The 22791-nt window shown below is 49.1% G+C and overlaps 9 protein-coding genes across 9 annotated transcripts, besides 3 other annotated features; 5 read left to right on the forward strand and 4 right to left on the reverse strand.

Moving 5' to 3' along the window:
- Nucleotides 1–538: 538 nt before the first annotated feature.
- Nucleotides 539–2919, reverse strand: UA08_03167 (hypothetical protein; the record flags this gene model as incomplete). The annotated part of the gene is made up of 5 exons (XM_020266304.1): nt 539–1064; nt 1131–1727; nt 1798–2192; nt 2250–2449; nt 2517–2919. 5 exons carry the CDS (start codon nt 2917–2919, stop codon nt 539–541), a joined length of 2121 nt encoding a protein of 706 aa, XP_020121711.1.
- Nucleotides 2920–4377: 1458 nt separating this feature from the next.
- On the forward strand, nt 4378–5544 carry UA08_03168 (2,3-dihydroxybenzoate decarboxylase; the record flags this gene model as incomplete). The annotated part of the gene is made up of 3 exons (XM_020266305.1): nt 4378–4669; nt 4721–5283; nt 5329–5544. The coding sequence occupies 3 exons, from the start codon at nt 4378–4380 to the stop codon at nt 5542–5544; spliced, it is 1071 nt and encodes a 356-aa protein (XP_020121712.1).
- A 250-nt stretch (nt 5545–5794) lies between these two features.
- On the reverse strand, nt 5795–7107 carry UA08_03169 (hypothetical protein; the record flags this gene model as incomplete). The annotated part of the gene is made up of 3 exons (XM_020266306.1): nt 5795–6058; nt 6122–6228; nt 6297–7107. The coding sequence occupies 3 exons, from the start codon at nt 7105–7107 to the stop codon at nt 5795–5797; spliced, it is 1182 nt and encodes a 393-aa protein (XP_020121218.1).
- Nucleotides 6652–6718: a repeat region (Identified by RepeatMasker using a combination of RepBase library and repeat library created with RepeatScout).
- Nucleotides 6719–6799: a repeat region (Identified by RepeatMasker using a combination of RepBase library and repeat library created with RepeatScout).
- Nucleotides 6800–6822: a repeat region (Identified by RepeatMasker using a combination of RepBase library and repeat library created with RepeatScout).
- Nucleotides 7108–8119: 1012 nt separating the features above from the next.
- On the forward strand, nt 8120–9319 carry UA08_03170 (hypothetical protein; the record flags this gene model as incomplete). Its single annotated transcript, XM_020266307.1, has 1 exon — nt 8120–9319. The coding sequence occupies one exon, from the start codon at nt 8120–8122 to the stop codon at nt 9317–9319; it is 1200 nt and encodes a 399-aa protein (XP_020121266.1).
- Nucleotides 9320–9608: 289 nt separating this feature from the next.
- Nucleotides 9609–13841, reverse strand: UA08_03171 (Protein transport protein sec31; the record flags this gene model as incomplete). Its single annotated transcript, XM_020266308.1, has 8 exons — nt 9609–9653; nt 9714–10012; nt 10114–12787; nt 12856–12942; nt 12999–13232; nt 13291–13396; nt 13450–13566; nt 13633–13841. 8 exons carry the CDS (start codon nt 13839–13841, stop codon nt 9609–9611), a joined length of 3771 nt encoding a protein of 1256 aa, XP_020120912.1.
- A 504-nt stretch (nt 13842–14345) lies between these two features.
- On the forward strand, nt 14346–14881 carry UA08_03172 (hypothetical protein; the record flags this gene model as incomplete). The annotated part of the gene is made up of 2 exons (XM_020266309.1): nt 14346–14666; nt 14741–14881. 2 exons carry the CDS (start codon nt 14346–14348, stop codon nt 14879–14881), a joined length of 462 nt encoding a protein of 153 aa, XP_020120913.1.
- A 431-nt stretch (nt 14882–15312) lies between these two features.
- UA08_03173 (hypothetical protein) lies at nt 15313–15660 on the reverse strand (the record flags this gene model as incomplete). The annotated part of the gene is made up of 4 exons (XM_020265445.1): nt 15313–15329; nt 15395–15457; nt 15531–15546; nt 15604–15660. The coding sequence occupies 4 exons, from the start codon at nt 15658–15660 to the stop codon at nt 15313–15315; spliced, it is 153 nt and encodes a 50-aa protein (XP_020120917.1).
- A 297-nt stretch (nt 15661–15957) lies between these two features.
- Nucleotides 15958–16632, forward strand: UA08_03174 (Cytochrome c oxidase subunit 6B; the record flags this gene model as incomplete). The annotated part of the gene is made up of 6 exons (XM_020265446.1): nt 15958–16027; nt 16128–16130; nt 16243–16273; nt 16325–16406; nt 16479–16542; nt 16598–16632. The coding sequence occupies 6 exons, from the start codon at nt 15958–15960 to the stop codon at nt 16630–16632; spliced, it is 285 nt and encodes a 94-aa protein (XP_020120919.1).
- An 835-nt stretch (nt 16633–17467) lies between these two features.
- Nucleotides 17468–22727, forward strand: UA08_03175 (hypothetical protein; the record flags this gene model as incomplete). The annotated part of the gene is made up of 10 exons (XM_020265447.1): nt 17468–17496; nt 17831–17840; nt 17922–18778; nt 19266–19374; nt 19606–19872; nt 19994–20260; nt 20411–20897; nt 21042–22306; nt 22368–22565; nt 22623–22727. The coding sequence occupies 10 exons, from the start codon at nt 17468–17470 to the stop codon at nt 22725–22727; spliced, it is 3594 nt and encodes a 1197-aa protein (XP_020120914.1).
- Between the last annotated feature and the right edge of the window lie 64 nt (nt 22728–22791).

Raw genomic sequence — 22791 nt, forward strand, 5'->3', positions numbered from 1 at the left:
GTTCCGGGTAGGGACGAGCTAGGAGATTTATATATAAAAATAGATATATATGTATATATATATTCCTTCTGCTGGGTCAACCGTTGCACCTCAAGGTGTGAAAAGAAAAAGTTCGAGCGTATCTAGATATCTTTTATTTCCAGTTCTACGAGGAGGCTCGCATGCCTCTATAAATAAGAGTCATGCGACAGTCTCTCGAGAGATAAGCTCCTCTGCTCAGCCCGAGAATTGCCGCTTTTGGGAAGTGCGTTAGCCGTGCCCCGGACCGCGCACTTCTCCTGCTCAAGTAAAACCTTAGATAACGATGCTTGGCCTGACAATGGACTTTCCTGGCTAAGATATGCGAGACTTCGAGATGCCATGTAGGATTTGATTAGAAATTGCAGGTTTAGATATGGGCTTTAGTTGACGATCTTCCGAACGGAGCTATGTGGAAAACCCAGAGACAAGTCTGCCTTGTACATGGAAGCCTTAACTAGAAGTACATGATTATTAAATAAATTAGTGAAATACATCGTAGTTAATATCTAGCAGTGCCCTAAATCCCATCAAGCAGTAGCCCAAACGGCTCATAATCAATCGATAAATTAACCCCATCATCAAAAGGCAACACGTTGAAACCATCAAGATCAAGGCCGTCCCCAATCTCGGATTCCGTCCCATCTATATGGCCACCGCTGTTGTCGCCTCCCGATTCTGGCGCCGATAGCCTGGGCATCTGAGTAGCTATCAGGGGTGGTTGCTCCCAGGCCTCGGGATAGCCGAGTCTACTTTGGCGTTGCATCGGATCCATGACATTTACGTCGATATTCAGAACACAGTCAATGTATCGATCTGCTACTTTTTGTCGCGCAGACAGATTCTGCTGTCGATGTCGGACGATTGCCTCCGCGAACGAAGTCAATATTTCATCGTATTGCTTTGCCTGGGGACTCAAGATGGCTAGATTTCGTAGGACATGTCTGGCACTCTGAAATGCAGACTCGGTTTCAACGCGGGATTCAGCGACATCGTAGGCGAAGAGTGAGAAGCCCAGTATTAGCCCCGCTGCAAAGACCCAAGCTCTACAAATCCATGGGTTAGAAGATGGAGCAAGAACATCGGTTTCACACAAGGAGTAGTAGTCTTACTTCATCATACACATGTTGTTTAAAAGGAGATCGGATACCATTGCTCTCTCACACATGGTTGCCATATATGTGGCCGCACTGATGCATACGTGGGCCAATTGGGGACTTATTTGCTGTTGTTCTGGACCTCCAACTGCAGCAAGCCTAGGATCCGGAGAGACAACAGAAGCTTCCTTTAGTCGAGAAATCAAGTGCGAGATCAGAAACGATCGTGTTGTCAGAATGATGGCGAAGTAATATATGCAGCTAACATGAATGTTACCAATGGCAGTTTCTCGGACTGCTGAGACACTTTCCCCCTCATCAAAGGATATCTGCCGAAAGTCGCGAGGCAAGCCTTGGATCCATTGGCGTAAACGCTGAAGAAATCCCTCTGCAGTTGGAATGTCGAAGTTGTTACCAACTCTTTTCAGATGCTGCACAATCTCTTCCAGCAAGCCTGAGCCATTATAAGCAGCTGAAACCGCGACGCTATGGGAAGGTGAGTCGTTTTCCCATGGCGAACGAATACTGTCAAAAGGCACTGAGCCCGGAGGTCGTCCCAGGAGGAAACTGACCACGAGATCAAAAACTCTTAGAGATTTGAATGTTCGCCAACTGAATCAGGTCAGAACTTTGTTTTGTGACTTTATGTTGATAGAAATAAATAGACTTGGAATAAACTCACCGAGTTCTCAATTCATCCTTCGATAGACCCTGATCTTGCTTTCCGATATGTAATCCTAGTGCGGCAGCCGCTTTGGAAGCAATACCGAGATACATATATGCCGCGTTGCGATGGCATGCCCCAAGCATATAAAATGCCATGAGGAGGAATGTGCGGATCAAGTTGATGCTCGGGTCCCTAAGCATACCCTCGAATGCATACTGCTGACCCTTTGCAAAGTACTTTGCAGCGTACTGAAAGTCCGAATGACTTGATCCGCGGCATTGGCCACCGATGGCTATTACAATATACAAAACAGCCATTTCTTCCCTATTGACTTTACCCTCACGAGAAGAATCTTCAAGAAGGAGCCTTTGAATGTCGTCTTTATCAAAAAGATCAAGGAAGCCGCTACACTATAACCAAAGTCAACTTAGAGATTCTCTCCTTCATTAGGATCTAAATATACTTACCGCTTCAAAGCATATCTGAATCAATTCTTGCTTTTCTGCCAAACTCTCTTCAATGGTGACATTACGATTCACATTCGTGTCCGCCTCCAGCATGACGTTCAGACGGCCATTCTCCGTAAACGAGGATGGGCCCATATACTGAATCATAATACCGCGGAGAAACTGCAGGAATGACAGTGATGACGTTTCTCCAATATAAACTAGAGACATGACTTGTAGTTTAGCGCACCAATTCATCACAGCTGTCCCTGGGTACGAGACTACTACCTTTCTCTCCTTTGGAGCTCAGAAGCAACCTGCTTTCTGTACATTCCGGCGACTGCACGGGGGCAGCAATGGATGATGCAGTCTCCGGCAATAAGCTGTCTTCTTCATTGTGACTCTGGTCCGGAGGAGAAGTTCTAATCTCCTTCGCTGTCTTCGCGGGTGTGGAGGCGGGTGCTTCAGTTTCAAGGCCGCTGTAAGGCGCAAATCTCACCTCGCGGTTGCGGCGAGCCCTTGACAGCCGCCGCCCTTGTGACTCACTGTATGCACAGGTCTCGGATCTGCCACGCCGGGCACAGGATGTACATGGCTTCAGGGAGTCACATCGTATTTTGGATGCCTGACAGGGCAGGCAGGCCTTGGATGAACGCTGGCGATCTTCCGGGCGGACTTTGGGTCTAGGCATCTGTTATCTCCGCGGGGTAAGCAAAATAGTATGTAGTTGTATACTAGCTGTGAACTCCTTTTGCAGGGATAGAATAGCTGGAATTGTGTTTCGGATATGTACAGCTTCGCTCGGAGAAAGTGGTGATGATGCACACTGATAAGCAGAGATAACGGAGGGTGGCACACCGGACCAATACCCTTAGTCATGCTCCAGTCCGGGGTAGAAGACCCTTTCTTCTAAGGCTATTTATTGGAGAAACGAGGGAGGCTATCAATATTATTCTACGCGTGAAAAGGTGCTTACTCGCCTTGAAGTGAAGGAGATGATTCGGAGGTTGACTCTTGCATTTTATCACATCCCCACCCAAGATATATATCTATAGAGTGGGATCAGTCGGATACGTACCACGAATCGTTCAAATTCGGTTTGTCCTACTAACCACGCTCGTGTAGATACACAACGAAACTATTATTCTTTTCTTCTATAATCTTAGAGGTTGGTAATGCGAGCATGCCTGATATCTGATTCTGATGATTGTTATAGATCACAGAATGAGTAGATGCGGCCTCCTTGCTAAGGTTCGGAAACATTACGCAAATACGGCCGTTGTCATATTCATTCCCCGATTGAAGCTTAGCGCCGGGAACTACAAGTTTGTTGCAAATCAAAGTGGGCCATTTTATTGGCTGGTCGGTCAAATACAAAACGTACAATTATTTGTACGGTAACTATACGAACACAAATCAAATATCATTACAGTCATCACCCTACGCTTCTTCGTCGTAAACAAGGGTTGCAAGATATATCCTTTTGCTGTGCTGGGTGGACCGTCCCAGGACAGAAAGTTCTCTGGTGAAAGGACTGCCTTGACCGTTGGCAATGAAACCATTATCAGGGTGTTCGTGTCCATTCATACATCCTGCGACAGTCGGGAGGAGGAGCTTTAAGAGCGACTCGGGCAGTTCTTCAGGTTTTGACGATGTATCCAATGTTGCTGAATTCCTGAGGGGTTCTACTAGAGATATCTGTCCGCCAAAAGTAGGGATTCTAATAAAAGCCGCGATGCTGTAGCCTCTTCCAAGGGGATCATCAAATTGGCTTTGGACAAATTGAGTTTTTGCCAGATAACTTTGCTAATTCCCCACAATTCAAGTTTCTAGGTACCCCATGGGTCACAGTATATAAACAGTAACGTGCATGCTGGAGTTGTAAGTAGTATAATGCAGATTTTAGTTTGTACATTATACCAAACAACAAGAGAGGGATACCCCGGAACCGGACCGAGACCTTTTCATGATAGATGATCCCCGCGGGCGCCCCCCAGTTATACTGGGGAAATTGGGGTATAAAAAGGTGCCGTCTTGTCGGACATGAGTCTGATACTTATTGAACGCCACTGATCAGATTTTCTTCATACTACATTTTTACACCACAAAAAAAAAAAAAAAAAAAAAAAAAGGAAGACAGACCATCACAATGCTGGGAAAGATTGCCCTTGAAGAAGCCTTTGCTCTTCCTCGCTTCCAAGAGCGCACTAGATGGTGGGCTTCGTTGTTTGCGGTTGATGCTGAAAAGCACGCCTTTGAAATCGGCGACATCACGGACCAGCGTATCAAATACATGGACGAATACGGTGTGGGATATACGATTCTGTCATACACAGCTCCCGGTGTGCAGGACATCTGGGATGCTAAGGAGGCTCATGCCCTGGCTGTTGAGATCAATGACTATATTGGTCCACTTACCAAGCAACATCCGGACCGGTTTGGTGCTTTTGCGTAGGCAACTCATATCATATAGTATCAAAACTTACTCATAGGAGGCGAAAAGCTGACTGATGATCTTTTGGGCTCTTCTTCGCAAAGAACGCTATCAATGCATGACCCCCAACAAGCTGCCGAGGAGCTCCGCCGTACAGTGACTCAGTATGGCTTCAAAGGGGCTCTGGTCAATGATACACAACGTTCAGGCCCCGAAGGAGACGACATGGTATTCTATGACGGACCAGAATGGGACGTATTCTGGTCGACAGTGACCGAGCTTGATGTGCCTTTCTACTTGCACCCTCGTAACCCGACAGGCACCATTCACGAGAAGCTCTGGGCCAAAAGAAAATGGCTCATCGGACCCCCATTGAGTTTTGCCCAGGGCGTAAGCCTCCATCTTCTGGGCATGGTCACCAATGGAGTTTTTGACCGCCACCCGCGCCTGCAAGTTGTCATCGGACATCTCGGCGAACACCTCCCCTTTGACCTGTGGAGAATCAACCATTGGTTTGAAGATGTGAAAAAGCCCCTGGGACTGAAGGAGACTTGCAAGAAGACTATCAGAGAGTACTTTGCTCAGAATATATGGATTACCACAAGTGTGAGCAATATCCGAGTAAGTCTCATGCCACGAAACTAACGCTAGAGATGTATGTGCCAGGGCCATTTCTCAACCCCGACTTTGCAATTCTGTATCAATGAGGTTGGCGCGGATCGGATTTTGTTCTCAATCGACTACCCCTTTGAAAGTTTCAAGGACGGTTGCGTGTGGTTTGATAGAGATGTGGAATTGAATGAAACAGACTATAGGAAGATTGGGAAAACAAACGCCCAGAAACTGTTCAAGATTGGTGACTACAAAGATGCAGATGTATAGGATGACTGCATAGTTATCTACCTGGGTAGTTGGATGTGTATCAACGAAGATGGAGGATATACAACAATTGACAGTAGAATAAATAAAAAGAAATATTGGATAAAAACCAACCCACAACACATGATTAACCTCGACCATATTTTACATTCACTATTAATCCACCCCCCAACGCCTTGATGCCATTCTAAGCAGAACCCGTATGTAAACGAAAATCCCATCGAAGCCCTTTTCATGCCGGTGGGAAAAGATATTAGACTTCTTCGATGAGTTTCCTCCTTGAAGACCCAATACCAGTGAAGCTCCCAAACGGACGGCTCACCGGTGCCCCTAGCATCTCCGCAGGTACTGCTACCTTGCAGCCGTCGCGGTTACTGATCCAGCGTATGACTGTTTCGTCTGGCTTCTCAAATTCTGCCGCGACATCTGGCGTACCCTCGCCGCCCAGTTCAGCAACTGGCACGCGGCCACGGCGTTTTGGTGCTTGTTTTTTGAGTAAACGATTGATGGTATCCATCTGGACAAGTCTAGTCAGCGTCAAAGTAGAGAGAGAGAGAGAGCTGTGTTATTTCAGACAAACCTTTTCTTCCTCATTGCGCTTCTCGCTCAAGTTCTTCCTTCGTCGCGCCATTTCGGCTCGGCGCATAGCGTGCTCCTCTGCGGTGAGGTGCTTCTTGACTTGTGGTTCTGAATCGTGAGATTAGCCACTAGTTGCAGACCATTTCGAATTCCCAAGTAGTGACATGGTTCCTTACCCATGGGCAATTGTAAAAAGTCAGTTCCTAATGAACCTCGCTGACGTTTGGTGAGTTTAGTCAAGTCCAAAGCGCTGTCATCATCTGAGCCTAGACCGTCATCGTTGTCTTCTTCCTCTTCAACACCGACTTCTTCGTCCTCTTCCTCCTCTTCTTCGCCCGCTTCCACCATCTCCTCATCTTGGAGCATGGTGTCGTCAGGCTCGGCATCGGCATCGCTCTCTATCTCAGACAACTCATCGTCATTGTCGGCTAATTCCATTTCTTTCTGTTCAACAGATTTCAGAGGCTTGGATTTGCTAGTTGCCGCTGCAGGCTGTCGAGCCGCATTGCGTCTGGACATGGCTGGTCGAGGCGTCTCGTCGTCCATATCTAGATCACCATCGGCGTCCAGCTCCTCGTCCTCTTCTGAGTCGCCAATCTCTTCTTCTTCTTCTTCTTCATCATCATCATCATCATCTTCCTCGTCCAGATCATCATCGTCATCATCGTCATCATCCTCACTGATCTCTTTGAGGTTTTTGTTGTTCCTACTGCTACGTTTACCGTGAACCACGGGGTCTTCCGTGAAGATGTTATGGCGAGCAGAAGTCGCAGCCCGACTATTCCTGCTGTTAGCCACCTGGCGGAGTTTGCTGGACGACATCTTGACTGTCAGCCGAATCGACCTCGAGCCTGGAGGCGAAGTTGGCGCTGAGCGTGACACAGTCACGGAGGGAGCGGGGTCAGCTCCGCGCGTGAGTCGGCCAGTCCTTGTGGGCGTGTTAGCATCTTGTCCAGCATGCGAGCGGAGCGCACGAGTCGATGGCATGGCAGCAAGTCCAAGCAAGCAAGCAAGCAACGGGGAATCTGTATGGGGAAAACGAAGGTAGAGTGGAAAGAAAAACCAAAGAGGGAGAGCTCGGGGGAAACAACAAAATGTAATGCTGTGCGGGGGTGGGCGGCAGTGCGCGGTTTCGTACAGTTGAGCGTCGACGATGGATGGGCTAGCGCTCGTTAAGAATAAAATAAATAGAATGGCGATAAGCAGATACACTTATTTTATGCATGCATCGCGGTCTTCTCTCTGCGCCATCTGGCTTATGTGGACAGGGTAAAACAAGCCAAGCTTGTTGTTATTCAGCAAACACAACATTTCGAGCTCGTGTGTAGAGCAGCAACTGGCGAGCAAGGGAGACGATATGCAGGTTGGTGTCGTTCATAGAACTCTCTGTACTTACTTACTAAGGCCGGAGGAACGGGTTCGCGGCTTTCTAGAGGCCAGGATAAGAGCAAGAGGAGCAGTGGCGATGACGATGACGATGACGCTGGTGATAGGATGCTCCTTTCTTGCTGTGTCGATGATTTAATGATTATTTGAGGTGGCACAAGAGCAAGAATCGGCAAGGCGGTGAGGCTGGGTTCAGTGTCGGTGAGGTCCACGGCGTGACACCGGAGGGAGAGGAGAGTCAAATAGTCAGACTGCACGACAAGAGAACTAACTCCTCACGAAGCTTTTCGTGTTTCATGTCGACGGCAGCCTCAGGCAGAGAGAGAGCGCGCGCGCGAGGGAGAGAGAGAGAGAGTGTGTGTGTGCATGCCTTGCAGCCTTGGGATTATTGGTTACACGTACGGGCTGCGTATGGCACACCACCGCGGCTCGTACCGAATACAGACCGTATGTAATATATTGTGCTGTGTGAGTGGCCAGATCCACGTGATGGGCTATCATTTTGAGCCGAGGCAAAACAGAGCATCTCCGCTATCATCGCAAAGGGATGTGACTAGCTTCATGGCTCGCCAGACCACGCAATGAACACCAAATAGGCCAAACGCACAATAACATGACGAACGACTCTTCCAAGCCCACCATCCCGGAGTGGCAACGCAACTCCACGCCAGCCTCGTCCTCCACAGACTCCCCCAAGCAGGAGCCAGCACCAGCACCAGCACCAGATCCAGATCCAGATCCAGACAGATCAGCTCTTCTTCAGCAGGCAGAAACCTTTCTCTCCGATCCCGCAATTCGCGATGCTACAACTAGCCGTAAAATAGCGTTCCTCGAGTCAAAGGGCCTCACAAACGACGAAATCGACTCACTGCTCGGGGTAAGCCGCAATGAAGACGCAGATGTGTCTGACGATACCAACAGCACCCAGGAAAAGACAGCACATGTCGAAACCAGCACGTCGTCCGCGACGGCTATATCAACTACCGCGCCAACAACCTCTGCACGAGATGTGCCGCCAATAATAACATATCCAGAATTCCTCGTCAACCCCCCCGCCCAGCACAAACCCCCTCTCTTATCGCTGCGAAGCGTCCTCTACACTCTCTACGGCGCCGCCGGCCTCGGCGCCACAATCTACAGTGCCAGTGAATACCTCGTAAAACCGATGCTCAACACGCTCGGCGATGCCCGACACGACCTTGCCGAAACAGCCCTAGCTAATCTATCAACACTGAACGAGAAACTCGAAAAGAACGTTTCAAAGATCCCCATGCACACATCTACGTCACAGAGACTCGAGGAAAAAGAAGAACCCGATGAAACAGAGTCAATCACATCAGACCCCACAGAAGTCTTCCATCGCGATATTGCAACGCAGACATCTCCCGATCTTCTCAATAACAGCAACATCGCCTTACCCACGATTTCGTCTGGCGAAGAGAAGAACCCCGAGAGCAGCGACCCACACAAAGCCGCCATAGATTCCCATACCCAAAGCCTTACACAAATAACCTCTCATCTCCGCGAGTTTGTTTCCAACCACGCTGCCTCAGGCGAGATCGATAACTCGATGCGAGACCAAGTAGCGAGTCTGCAGACGTATCTGGACGGACTGAATTACTCGTCGTATAATCCCTACCTCGCCTCTAATACCATGTATAGTAATATCTATAGCTCTTCGTCGGGTTACGCGGGTCGGGCCAAAGAGGAAGATGCTATTTCAACTTTCAGGGCGGAGATTAGAGGCGTGAAGGGTGCTTTGCTGAGTGCGAGGAATTTCCCGTCTGGGAGACCAGCGGGGGTTACTAGATAGTTTTCTTTTTTTTTTATGAAGTGTATTTATGCAGTACATTTCACGAATTCATAATAAGCACATTTGACTATCTAAGAAACGCACATATATTTATGACAATAAGTACGACCTCGAAATCTTACAGATACACAAAAAGAAAGAAAACATTCAAATATGACTCATGCATGGCTTTCGGTAAACAACAAAATTAATAACAAGCAAGTTTTATTTAGATTATAAATCTTATGTTTCGAACCACTACCTTCACGGTATCTGATCTGATCTACAATCTCGATCATAAAGGCGACGTTCATGGGGTTGCTCGGCTCATGCTAATCAATCGCTTTACACCGACCTATTCATTGATCCGTCAGTTAGTCCAGTTACATCCATAGATATAGAAGACAAAGCTTACCATCCAATTACCGCACTCATCCGTTCGGTTCGTCAAAATATCGAGATGGATATTCTTTGCGGTCTCGTAATCTCTGTTCTGTATCGCCTTGGACAATTCCACCATATCGGCAATTGTGTTAGGCTTGAGGAGGTCCTCGTTGTTGAGATGATCAAACAAAATGTTTAGCCGTCGCTCTGCGTCGTCAACCTGCGCTTTAAATGATGCTGGTGCTCGCCCTTTCACACGCTGCATGTCACTGGAGAGAAGTTCGTAAATAGGAATGGCGTCTGATGGAATGTGAGATCGGTCACCGGGAGCTGATAATGGTTATTAGTATCATGCACTCCGTCACTCGGAACCTTTAAAAAACTGGAAAAAAGGGGGTGGGGAGAAAGAGAAAAGGAAAGAAAAAACTTACGATATTTGGGTGGAGGTGGTGCCGCCTTCTTCTGCGTCTGCGACTGTGCCGTTCCCGGTCGCGATCCCGCAGCCACCGGCAGTCCGACAGCTGCTCCAGTTGGAGGCGGTCCAGCTTGCGGGATAGGTGCAGTTCCTGCAACTGGCGCGTACGGGCTTGGGGAGGCAGCTGCTGGTTGTTGAGGGGCATAAGGACCGCTTGGTGGAGGTCTTGTTTGAGGGGCGGCTGGCTGTGCCGCAGGGCTAGGCGCATATCGATTCGTGGGCGGAGGACCAGTAGGGGGTGCATTGTAAGGAGAAGGACCCCGTGGGATGGGTGGAGGAATGGCCATGCCGGGAAGGGTTGTTGGAGACTGGGTAGCCGCTGGAGGAGCATACGCGTTAAGAGGCACTGAAGGGTTTGATGACACCGATGGTGCCCTTGGAGGTGCCACCGGGGGTGACGTTATACGGGGGGGTGGTGGAACACCGCTCTTAGGTGGTGGAGGAGGAGGAGGAGCTCTTTGTCCACCTACAGGGGGAGGACCGACCGGTGGAGAGTTTGGAGATCCAAATGACTGCGGTTGACCAGGGAAAGGAGCTGCCATTGCAGCCGGTGTACCGCGTCTGGAGGTTGGCTTCGGCGCTCCAAATCCTTCAGGCAAGTCGTTCCAGGCTGGAAGATCAGTTCTAGTTGTGTATGTTGATACCTGAGGTCCAGAGGGAGGCTGGTTGTAAACCCTAGGGGGCGGTGGCACTCCCCCAGGTCCTGGTGGAGGAGGTGCACCGAATTGTTGCGGAGGAGGTGCAACCTGAGGTTTTGCAGCTTGCACAGGCTGGTAACCACCACTTGGCTGATATGGATTGGCTCCAAATGAGGCATAAGGGTTCGCGGGCACAGCAGGTGGCGGTGTGTTTGTCGGGGCGTATATGTTGCTGACAGGCGGTGCCGGGCTGAATGTTGGCTGAGGCGGTTGGTAGATGTTTGGTTGTGGGAGAGAGCTCGTTCGTGCTTGCGGGACTTGAGCGGCGGATTTGGCGGCGACAGCAGGTGCTTTCCGTGTTGCCAGTCTGATCCGGTTCCTGGCAGCATCTGCCTCGTCGTACTTGTCTGGAACCAAACCCAAATACCGGTCTGCCACATCGAGGTGACCATGCGAAGCTGCAACATCGGCGTACTCGATATACTTGTCATAGAGCACACTGAGCTTCCAATCGGCATCCTTCTGGCGGTCAGCATCCTGGTAATTCGTCACTTGGCGGAATACCGTGACTTTCTCAACGAATGCCTGCAAGGCGCGGACGTGGACGGAGAAACTGGATCCCTCCTGGGCCTGGTCAATGCCTTGCTTTTCGCCTTCTTTGAATTCCTCAAGCCAGATAGTAACCACTTTCTCCAGTTTCGATCCTGCCAAATAACAGAAGGAGGCGTCCTTGCAACTGCTTTTATCGGCAGTGTTTCTAGCTTGTTCCTCAAGCCGGTCACCAAGGGCTTCGCAAAGGTCAGGGAACTCCTTCTCGTCAGCGAAAGTGCACAATGTCGCCATGATTTCTTTCCAGTTGGATAAATCTGCATTATGCACAACATCCCATAGATTTTTGCCTGCGATTGAAGACAATAGACGAACGTAGTTTGGCCCACCGTCTTGCTTCGAAAAATATGCTTCCTGAACTTTTTCAATGCATTTGTCTCCACCACAGACCGCGATCATAAATGCGTCAGACAGACGGCCTTCCTGAAGCGCTACGTCAAGGGCTCGTTCAAATTGACCCAGCAAAAGCGCCCTAGTGATCGACTTGTCGGCCTCAGATTCACCTCCGGTATAGATGTTAAATGGGTTGTTAGTTTGCGCGCCTTTAGAGGCACCTAGGTCAGTCAAGAAATCGTCTGAATCTCCCGAGGTGTCAAAAATTGACTGAAGACGTTTGTGCTTTTTCTTCTCTTCACTCTTTGCCTGCTCGACCTCACCATTCGTCTCTCCCTTGATTTCTAACTTGTTGACTTCATCAGCGATATCGTTGACGTCGTCAGAGAAGCCAAGGTAAGCGGCTAGGCCCTTCCGCGGGTTTTCCGAGAGCAAGTTCTCGATGACTTTCCAGTCAGACTTCTCTTCCTCCGTTGAAGCACTCTCGATACGAGCCTGGCAAATGCTCTTAAGATTGCCCTCCTTGAGAGCATTCTCAAAGCTCTCTGCAGCACTACCGACGGTGGAGTCGACTTGAAAGGGAGTAATCCTAACTTTGGAAGTTCGGCTGGTGCTATCATTGAGGCCAACCGAGATAACTCTGCCACCAAATCCAAATGATGCTGAAACGGGCCTTTCAAGCCACTTGGGTGTTTTCGGTAGCGAAAATGTGGTGGCTTGAGGCTGGGTTTGTGCTCGCGCAAAGAAATCCTCGCCATCCAGCGCTTGGTTCTGAGTAGCAGCTGCCTGCGCAGCTTCCTTGCTAGTATTTTGGATGGTCTGAACAGTGATTTTGCCATCAAACGATGCAGTGGCGAAGAAGTTGGGATTATGTGGGTTCCATCGTGTTTGGAAAGTCCAGTTCGTTACAATTGGCAACTCTCCGTAGTTTTCACCTGTCTGGGGATTCCAACAGATTGTTCGATTGTCCTTGCCTGATGACAATAGTAGATCGGGATCTTGGGTACACCACGACACTGACAACACTCCGGATTCATGTCCTCTTAGCACCTAGAAGAGAGAGAGATAAAATGGTAAGCTTCTATACTAGTCCAGACGTAATCAGTGTTGTTACTTACCCGTTCAGGGGCATGGGAGTTTCGTAGATCCCAAACAAGAATGACCGGATCAGACTCCAATGGTGTGGATGTCACCAATTTTGTTGGCTGTACACGTTATTAGAGAAAACTCAGCTGTCAGAATGGGAAGTAAAAAATCAAACCTTCTCAGGGTCCCAAGCCACAGCGCTAACGGGTTTTCGGCCGTAGTTATTCAAGGTCAGGCTCTCTTTCTTCGTCTTAACGTCCCATACAGTCACAAAACCTGCACTGGTACCCGTCACCAAGATGTGCGCAACCTTCTTATTCCAGTCTAAACATTCAATGTCATCCGCGCGAGCGGCGGTATTTCCTAGACGGAAAGGGTTCTCGGCATTATTTAAGTCCGTAATGAACAGCTACATGACTATCAATAGAGTGTCCCAACTGTATACGGGTTGTAACGACAGGGCATACCTCGCCTTTCGCGCCTCCAGTAGCGAGGAGATTCGAATGTTTTGGATTGAATTGTAAAGACTTGATGGCGCCGGAATGCCTTTGTGTTGAGGTTACTAAAGCATCACTGCATCCAAGAGTCAGCAAACAATTGATGTATCTTTAACTCGCCCCGCTAACCTTGTCCCGTTCAGAAGCTTGTCGGCATCCCAGAGCTTGAGCGATCCGTTATCGAGAGCTCCAGCAACAATTCCGCGCTTATTATCGAGATGATCACTCCAGGCTAGATCGTGGAAACTATGGAGTGAAAACCAATTAGCGAGCTGCTGATGCATGGTCAAGAAAACGGTCATGGTAACGTACCCAGACTCTATAGGGACTTTGACCAAAGGCTGCAGCTCCGCGGCAACGTTATCCTTGTCGAGTCCCAAATCCCACAGTTCCAAGTTGGTTTCATTCGAAAAATCGAAGTCGACGGCACCAGCTCTGGTTCCGGTGGCTAACAGGGGCGCCTGAGCACCGGGAGACCAGGCGAACGTGGCCGTTCGGGGAATCTCCCTAATGCGCACCATGGCAATGGCGGAGAGAGGAGTTGTGTATTCAAACTAGTCGCGAGGGGCCCAGGGTAAACAATCAGGGCATCGAAGTGCAGAAGCAAGCAATAAGCACACTAGTGAAGAGATTCCACTCGATTAAGAAATACCCGATTGAGAACCGCGGGCGTTCCAGGAGGTTGATTGAACTGCCTGCAGAGGTGTGGGCTGGAAGGTGTTCACACAGCTGCGTCAAGATGTATCCAAGTGGCCTTCTGGCCTGGGGCGCCGCTTGCCTTAGCTCGGGCCCGCCGCGGACGGGGGAGCCTCGACGCCTTAGGCACACACCCCACGTGACTTTTCCGCGCTGCGGCCGTCATTGGATGAATCGCATCGAGTCTGCACAGAGGGGCATACTCGCGATCAAATACGAAATATTCAATGATCCAAGACGGAAAGCAGCTCATTGTCCTCTTCCAACCGTTTATTTTCGAAGCCGGCAGCTACTAGATTACCCTCGGTCCTACCTTTACATCCGAAACCATGAGCGAAACCGCCCGGTTAAAAAGCACGGTGTACGTCGGCGGCCTCGATCAAGCTGTGACATCTCAAACGCTCACGGAAGCTTTCATTCCTTTCGGAGAGGTCGTTCATGTTTCACTACCGAAGCCAGACTTGCCCTCATCCACAGACAACCATCGAGGATTTGGGTATGTTGAATTCGAGGTTCCACAAGACGCGAAAGAGGCCATCGACAATATGGATCAAAGTGAATTATATGGTCGCATAATAAAGGTCGCGGCAGCAAAACCCCAACGGGATGCGAACGAGGGTCTAGGAAGTAAAACAGCTGTTTGGGAGCAGGTGAGAGCAACTACTCAGATACTATGGAAAAAACTGCTGTGACGGACTATTTTCCATCTGACTATTTCCTGCAGGAGGGCTATTTGGCAAAATACGCCGTTAGCGAAGAAGACCGCCGAGTTGCTGAAGAAGCTCGATTGGCGGCGAATAGCCGCCCCGAAGATCCAATGCAAGGTCTCGAAGGGCTGGACGTTGCCGGCCCCAAACCAGAGTAATACGCGTATGAATGAGATGAGCACAATTCAAGGAGCACAGCGATACATATGATATTGCTACATGAAGCTTTCACTTGACCATTCTGCAAACTGTCACACGAAAAAAAAATTCAAGAACCAGGCTTATATACAAGACCGACAGACAATTTGTAAAGCCATCGAATTCTGCAAGGACTATTCCGTCGCCACCGATTGGAATATCCCACAACGTGTTTCTCCTCCCTTCGCCACACCTTGACAATTCCACGTACGAGCCATATTCCTTAGTGGCCACGATCTTCTGGCTTGTTGCGTGACAGGCGAAGGGTCTTGTCGGCAAATAGCTTGTGGGTGCTGGAGTAGATGGCAGCGCCAACGGCAACGCTGCAGCAATCCGGTTAGTCCGGGTCATTTGAAATGCGGGTTAGAATCGTGTATCTATATTCGGGAACTTACCCCAAGACGACACCTGAAAACGTATGATTAGTTAGCTATAAGATAGTATGAGAATGGCTATGGGAATCTTGGGCCTACCGAGAGGAATCAATTCAGGTGGGATCTTCTTGATCAGACGAAGACGCTGCGAAACAGTGTGAGCTAGTAGTAACAGTCAGTAAAGCCCAGCTTAACGCGGTTGGCTCAGCGCCAGTCGTGTCAGGCAATTCCATACCGCTCAAGCCCTCCTTCTAGAAAACGAGTTAGTAACACATGACACAGGGGAGACCAAGTGCGGAAACACGTACAGGAGCAGCCATCACAGGGCGCGTAGGACGCATAGCGAGAGGTCGGGTAGCGAACATTTTGACGCAAGTTCAGAGACGAAGCTTGAATTGGCGGTTTGGGGTGAACTGTGGACGAAGCGGCAAGGTCGTTGACGGTGGCATGTCGTTGGTTTTCGGGGCGGCGGGTAATTCCTGCGCCACGAGTGGCTGGTTTTTTTCTCGCTAGGTCGGGAACGGCAACGCTGTGCCCAGGCAGAGCTCCGCAGCGCACCCGAACCTCCAACGTTCTCTCTCTTCGACACAACTCCACTGCCATTGCGACAGCAACACCTTCACCCTCGTCCCAATTGACTCCTTCCAGACCTTGTCTTCAAAATGAGCAGCACTATTCCCGAGGCTGACCCCGATGAGCCCGTGGAGACCAAGCCCTTCAAGTTCGTGACTGGTGAGTGTGCTTCCGACCCCATTGCGTGATGTTGACCACCACACGCGCTTCACTTCACTTCACAGTCCGCATTGATGCCAATTGCTAACCGATATCACAGCTGGTAGGTTTCCTTGATAACTTCCATTTCCGATCCTCCCATCGCTCGACTGGAATGGAGTGACAACCCCGTTCCCGAGTTGCACATACACTGACTGCCGATGTCCCCCGAAAAGGCTACGACGCCCGCTTTCCTTACCAGAACCAGTATGTAGTCCTTTACCGCGTCCAAACTGTCTGTTATTAATGGCTCGCTAGGACGAAGCACTGCTGGCAAAACTACGTTGATTACCACAAGTGCATTATTGCCAAGGGTGAGGAGTTCCGTCCTTGCCAACAGGTAATTCCACCACATGATGCTCCTCAGTCAGCCACAATGAGCAATAGCTAAACTTGACTGCCCAACTTACAGTTCTTCCTCGCCTACCGATCTCTCTGCCCCAAGTCATGGACTGACCGATGGGACGATCAGCGTGGTGAGTAATGCGTCAACACTTCGTGCTGATGCCTCTGCTAATGTTGGAGAAACAGATGCCGGCAACTTTCCCGTCCGCCTTGACTCATAGATAACGAGTGCTACATTGTGTTGGAGTTAGTCCGCATGACATTGAATTCTACTCAGTGGGGTACACAAAGAGCCAGGAAAGTTGTACAAAAGCGCGATGTTGTCAAGCTATGCAAAGACGTGTTAGAATCTATAAGTTTTCATATCAATCAATACTTGAAATCCGGATACTTCTGTCCAAGGCATAACCATAGAATCCTAGGCACACTTTGCTACCAGCGGGATTTGCTGATAAAATTGTGGCCCATGCATGATTCGATACTTTCTACCCAGGCATGTCACATAAATTATATACCTTCCTTGGCCTGCTAATTATCCTTCACTCCAAGGATTTACATGTCCACCCAACCGCTGCATAGCCTTATCATAGTCCTAGATGACTAGCCAAGCTTGCCTGCATCAAATTAGTATATAACGACAATTTTGCAGAGCTTGATTTCGGTAGACGCTGGTAGCGGAGCCTAGACCAGCACCGCTTTGTTGCCATACCTAGGTATAAGGGGGCTCGCACATCATGGACAATTTTCTTCTTTAGTCGTCATCAATAGCTTAAGAGCTTTGCAGCGTACATTTCATCCATAATTATGTAGTAGCATTGACATGAATATAGACATTTAGTCCATGTTGATTGTCTGTCACACTGGTTGTAACTCTCCATGGTGGTCGCATATTATTGAATTGAGCGCTCAATCACAGTTACATACGACAAGGATGAGCTGGGATTTTTCATGGCCCTCGCAATAATTTAGCCACATTGCTGGAGGGGTAACACTCGCCGTACACTGTGGTATATTCATGGGTGGTTCCACAAAAGAAAAGGTCACTGCTGCCTACACATGACAGTCGAGCAGGAGTTACTACCTAGGTAAGTAGATAGGCAGGATGCATGATGGCTAGAATCTCTTTTTCCTTTCTAGGACATGTCCAATATTTGTGCGGCATTGTCTGTCTTCATCTCATGTGTCTACTACACATTTGACTACTGAAAGACCAACCTTTCTACCTGAAGCAGGCCTTCTCACATTATTGAACAGGCAACAGTCTTTAGCCATGCCAGTCTCCAGTCATGGTTTTTTGAAATTTATAGCTCTTTGTGTGCTCGGATACAAGGTGAAGGGGCACTGGGCCTGGGAACGGGGTCATGATTCTTATGAATTGGTTAATATATATGACGGGAGCAACTTTTTCGACGAATTTAGATTCTACACGGTAATCGACCCTGGAAGAGAGGGACTTCCCTTGATGCTTAGACCTCACAGAGCCTATTGCTGATTACGATCTTTGTTCTAGGACGACGATCCAACGCACGGCTACGTCCAATATGTTGATGCCAATACGGCCCAGGCGTCCGGTTTTGCGAGGGCCGTGAATAACAGTCAAGTCTATCTCGGAGTTGATAATTCAACTGTGCTTAATGTTTCAAGCAGCGCGACCACAGGCCGTAGGAGTGTCAGGCTGGAGAGCCTCCACACCTTTGATCAGGGCATTCTCATCACTGATTTCGCACATGTCCCGAGTGGTGTATGCGGGGCATGGCCGGCGTATTGGACATATGACTACGCTGAGAACCCGTACGGTGAAGTTGACATCATTGAAGGCGTCAATGACCAAGTAGGAGACGATATCAGCTTGCACACGAGTGCGCAATGCCAACTAACCGACGACTCTACATCTCAATCAGGGACCGACGTACGAACTGACTGTTCGCTCAAGACGAACTATGTAGACGGCTGTGGCGTCTCGGGTCCATCCAACTCATATGGAGATCCATTCAATGGCCAAGGTGGAGGAGTATGGGCATTGTTTTTGAGACAAGACGAACTGGCCATTTGGATGTTTCCTCGTAATGGCATCCCGGACGAAATCTCAAGTGGAGGGCAGCTGACGCTCGATAAATGGGGCGTTCCACTGCTGCATTTCGCGTCTAGCAGCGGATGTCGTGTGAGTGAGCAGTGGAAAAACCAGACAATTGTGAGTAGCCCGTCCCAAGGACTCAAATTCACGAACTCACCTCCTGGTCTTTTGCACGAGCAGATCTTCAATATCGACTTCTGCGGCGAGAATGCTGGTGGCACGAACTGGAACGAGTCGTCAACATCAGCCTCGCAGAGCTGTGCAGACAGCACGGGGTTTCCGACGTGCGCAGCGTATGTTGCCGCCAATCCTCGAGCGTTTTCGAATTCGTACTTTTTGGTAAACTCAGTGAAAGTGTACCAATCCCGTGAAGCCACCGTAGACGACTTCTCAGGTAAAGGAGCAGCGAGTGCGAGGAGACCGTCGCTTTTGCTGCTCATGGGCTGGTTGTTCGTGACTGAACTTTTTTCAGCGCATCTGACATGACATGTTTTATTTTGTGTACATACCATCTGGAGTCGATTCCAGCCCAGAGTTGTAATTTGAGAAAGTTCCGGCTGTGTCTCTCTCTCTCTCTCTTTCCCTGCCTGCCTGGCGAAGCGCACCTTCCATGCGGCGCAGGACCTTGCGGGTCTGAGTCTCCCAAGGTTGGTCGAGATAAACCTCTCACCTCCCTTCATGGCCTCTACCTGCCTGTTTCTCGCTCTCTCGCTCTTCAAAGGTCCGTTGCTGCTCGCGGCTGAATCTTGCACTTAAATGCCATTGTTATCGCTGCTGCAGAACCCCGCGCCATCTCCTGCTAGCTGCAGCTATAGCCTCAGCTCGGCTGCCTGCGCCGGCCCAGCCTCGCTGTAGAGCTGCGTACATTGCAGATTCAACTAGTGCCGATGTGAGTTGTACAAACCCGAGTCAGCCTCATTGCATATGGAGGGTCTACTATTTAGACTGTTGAGTCCCCTGATCCATCTTTTGTTCTCACGCTCTCCGTGAACGACAAGGCGTATAACGAAACCGCTCCCCTTCCTTCTTTTTTTTTCCAGGCAGCGAGCTCCTATAGGGTTACTCTTATATACATTTACTCCCCTATAGAGGGAGAATACACATGAAAATGTCGCTGCAGCATTCCTCCCGCTCATCGTCTCCCATCATAACCCCGGCCGAATCGAGTGCTGCGACGGTGCCCATCGATACCTCTCTCAAGCGAGATATCCTCAAAAGCATGGTGCAGGTCGCCGTGCGACAGACGCGGTCATATCAGTCAAGTTTTGCAGGAACATATCAAGCCAGCGCTTTCTTGGTCAACCAGGACTTTGGTTTATTTTTCACGGCAGCTCATGCCGTGCAAGGCCCTTGCGAGGGGTATATAATCTCTCATAACGATGAGCGGGTATTATATTCTTCATATCCAGCAGGATCAGATCCAAGCCTGAGTTTCTTGTACTGATGTGAAGTAGTGTGATTTCAGAGTCAAATACATAGACCCAGAACATGACTATGCAATCTTGCAGTGCCCACCACAGAAACTCGAGACGCTAGATCTAGTGTGTCTTACACTCAGTCCAGAGTGTGCAATCGTCGGTTCCCACGTCTATTTGATTGGCAACGACAGTGGTGAAAAGGTAAACATATTACGCGGCACAATATCACGACTAGACACGACTTCCCCGATAAGTTTTGACAGCAACGTTGAACTCATTCAGGCCTCCGCGGCTGGAAAAGGAGGGTGTTCGGGCGGCCCACTGCTCACCTTGGATGGTGAAGCGATTGGGATTTGCGTGAGTGGCCATAACAATTCGCATTTAGATTGGTTCTTCCCCTTGCATTGCCCTGTCCGTGTTTTAAACGACATCGTGCATAAAAGGCCCGTGTCGAGAGGAACAATCCATACGGTCTGGAAACGATTGCCATTCTATGAATGTCGGCAGCTGGGGCTTTCGCGTACAGATCAGGCCGAAATAGACACCGACAAGAACGGCTTGTTGGTTGCTTCGATCATTATTCCCGAGACAGAAGCAAATAACTTTTTGAAGGTGAACGATATACTTCTGTCAATCAATGAGAAGCCGATGGTGGACTTTTCAGAACTGGAGGAGGTATTCAACAGCACTGTCGGGGAAAAAGTACAAGTCGGCGTCGTCAGATTTGGGAAGAAACTCAGTTTCGACTTGACTGTGCACGATCTTTCAGCCATCACACCGACTCAGATCTTGTCTGACTCTGGTGCGACACTTCACGATGTTCCATACAGGACCGCTGTGTGTTGGAACGTCCCCCTTAGAGGCATGTATGTGGCATCTTCGAGTTTGAATTTCTCTCTTGGAGGGCACGCCTCGGGCTACATAATTTCTTCCATCAATAATATCTCGACGCCCAATGTGGTCGAGGGGGAGAAAGCACTATCGAAGATCCAAGGTTCGGCCAACTTATTCAAAGCTGTTCGAGGATGAGCGACTACCATGAGTCCATCCAGGGCAAACCTTTCTTGGGGACTGTGGTTTAGTTTCTCAACTAACAGCTCTGACTTTTAACGAAAAAGATAGACTAACGAACTCACAGACCGTGAAAGAGTGGCTGTCCGATACACTCTGGCGTCGCGCAATACCCGAGTGCAAACGACACAAATCACAATTGACCGTCACTGGAATCAGATGACGCTGACACATTTCAACCCGAAGAGTGAGGAATGGGAATATTCTCGCGTCCACACCATCCAATCTGGAAGCCTTGATATCAAGAACTCGGACACCACGGACATTGAATCCAAACTTCCTGAAGCTCACTGGATATCTGAGCTTAAAAGACGCTTTGTGCAGGTGACGTGGATCGCACCAGCGCTTTGCCTGGACGAGAATCCAGAGACAAGGCTAGAAGGATTTGGTTTTATCATATACAACGGCTTGCTACTTGTTGCTAAGACAACGTGTCCCCATGACCTGTGTGACATCTATATTGACATTGACGGCCGTGAAGTATTCGGCCAAGTTTTGCACATAGATTGCCGGCAGAACTGGGTTCTTATTCAGTACGACGCTGCCAACACCAGTACTATGTCACTGAACACAGTAGATCTCGCCACAGGGCCTCCACAAGAACTAGATACAGTCACCTTCGTTGGAATGGATGATGACAACAATTTTCATTCTGCAAAGACCGCCATTACCGGCTCCTTCATTGCTGATTTTTTGTCTTCAGTGCAACACGCGGAAGCCATAGACGTTTTGCAAATTGACAGCGATATTGCGAGGATGTGTTTTTCAGGTGTTATAGTAAACGAGTCTCACCAAATTGCAGGCTTCTGGCTTATCATGAGAAACGATGTTCGCTATGTGCTTCCAACTACAGGCATTGCGTCTGTAGTACGCAAGATTCTCGCCGGAGGCGTTCCAAAGCCACGCAAGACATTCAATTTTCGCTTGGAAGTGATTCCGCCTAAGGATGCACGTGTGATGGGCGTGGACGATGAGTATATAGGCTACGGTGTTCGTGTTAACGGTGCGCAGCATAGATTCTTCGGCGTTAAAAGGACCACCCGTGAAGTTGGGGAGTATATTCGCCATGGTGACATTTTTCTCAGTATAAATGGCAAAATAGTCAACAAGTTCCTCGACTTCGACGCTTTAGACAACACAGAAGCTGAAACTGCGGAGCTGCTTGTTGTACGCGATGGCAATCAAATAATCGTTGATTTCCCTCTGAAAATAGCCACCGATGTGACGACAGATCGAGTGTCCAGCATTTTTGGCATGGTCTTCCAAAGACCATACACCTCTATAAAATATATCAACCAAGACTTCCCAAGCGACCTGATCATTACGTGCTCAGTAAGTGGTGTCTCTCTCTGGGCTTTTTGACTGCAAATCTAAATAGAATGTATCATATTAGGCCCCCGGGTCCCCAGGTCAGCAATCGTCAATGCCCTATGACAACTTCATCACTGGTGTCAATGGTATTACGGTGCACGACCGGAATTCTTTCCTTGATGCGGTCAACCAAGTTCCCGATGAGACGGATTTCACAATCCAATCAGAAGATTGGAATGGGAAGGTGTACAACGATATTGTGCGAAAGTCAAGTCGAGCTGTGGGTTGTCACGAACTGCTTTTTATTATGATACCCCTGCTGACAGATAATTGATAGTTTGGGCCGTACGAGTTTGTGAAGGAAGGTGGAAAGTGGAACAAAGTCCGTTTACAATTAGATGGCTGGAAGGCAGATCTTCCCATTACGCTGCAGCAAAAGTGACGATATTTCTCCAGCGTTGAGAAGCATTCTATGGAACTGGCTTCTCAGAAGTGTTTACTCTCTA

This window comes from Talaromyces atroroseus (assembly GCF_001907595.1).
Source record: "Talaromyces atroroseus strain IBT 11181 chromosome Unknown scaffold_3, whole genome shotgun sequence".
In the NCBI taxonomy this organism is placed as follows: Eukaryota; Fungi; Ascomycota; class Eurotiomycetes; order Eurotiales; family Trichocomaceae; genus Talaromyces; species Talaromyces atroroseus.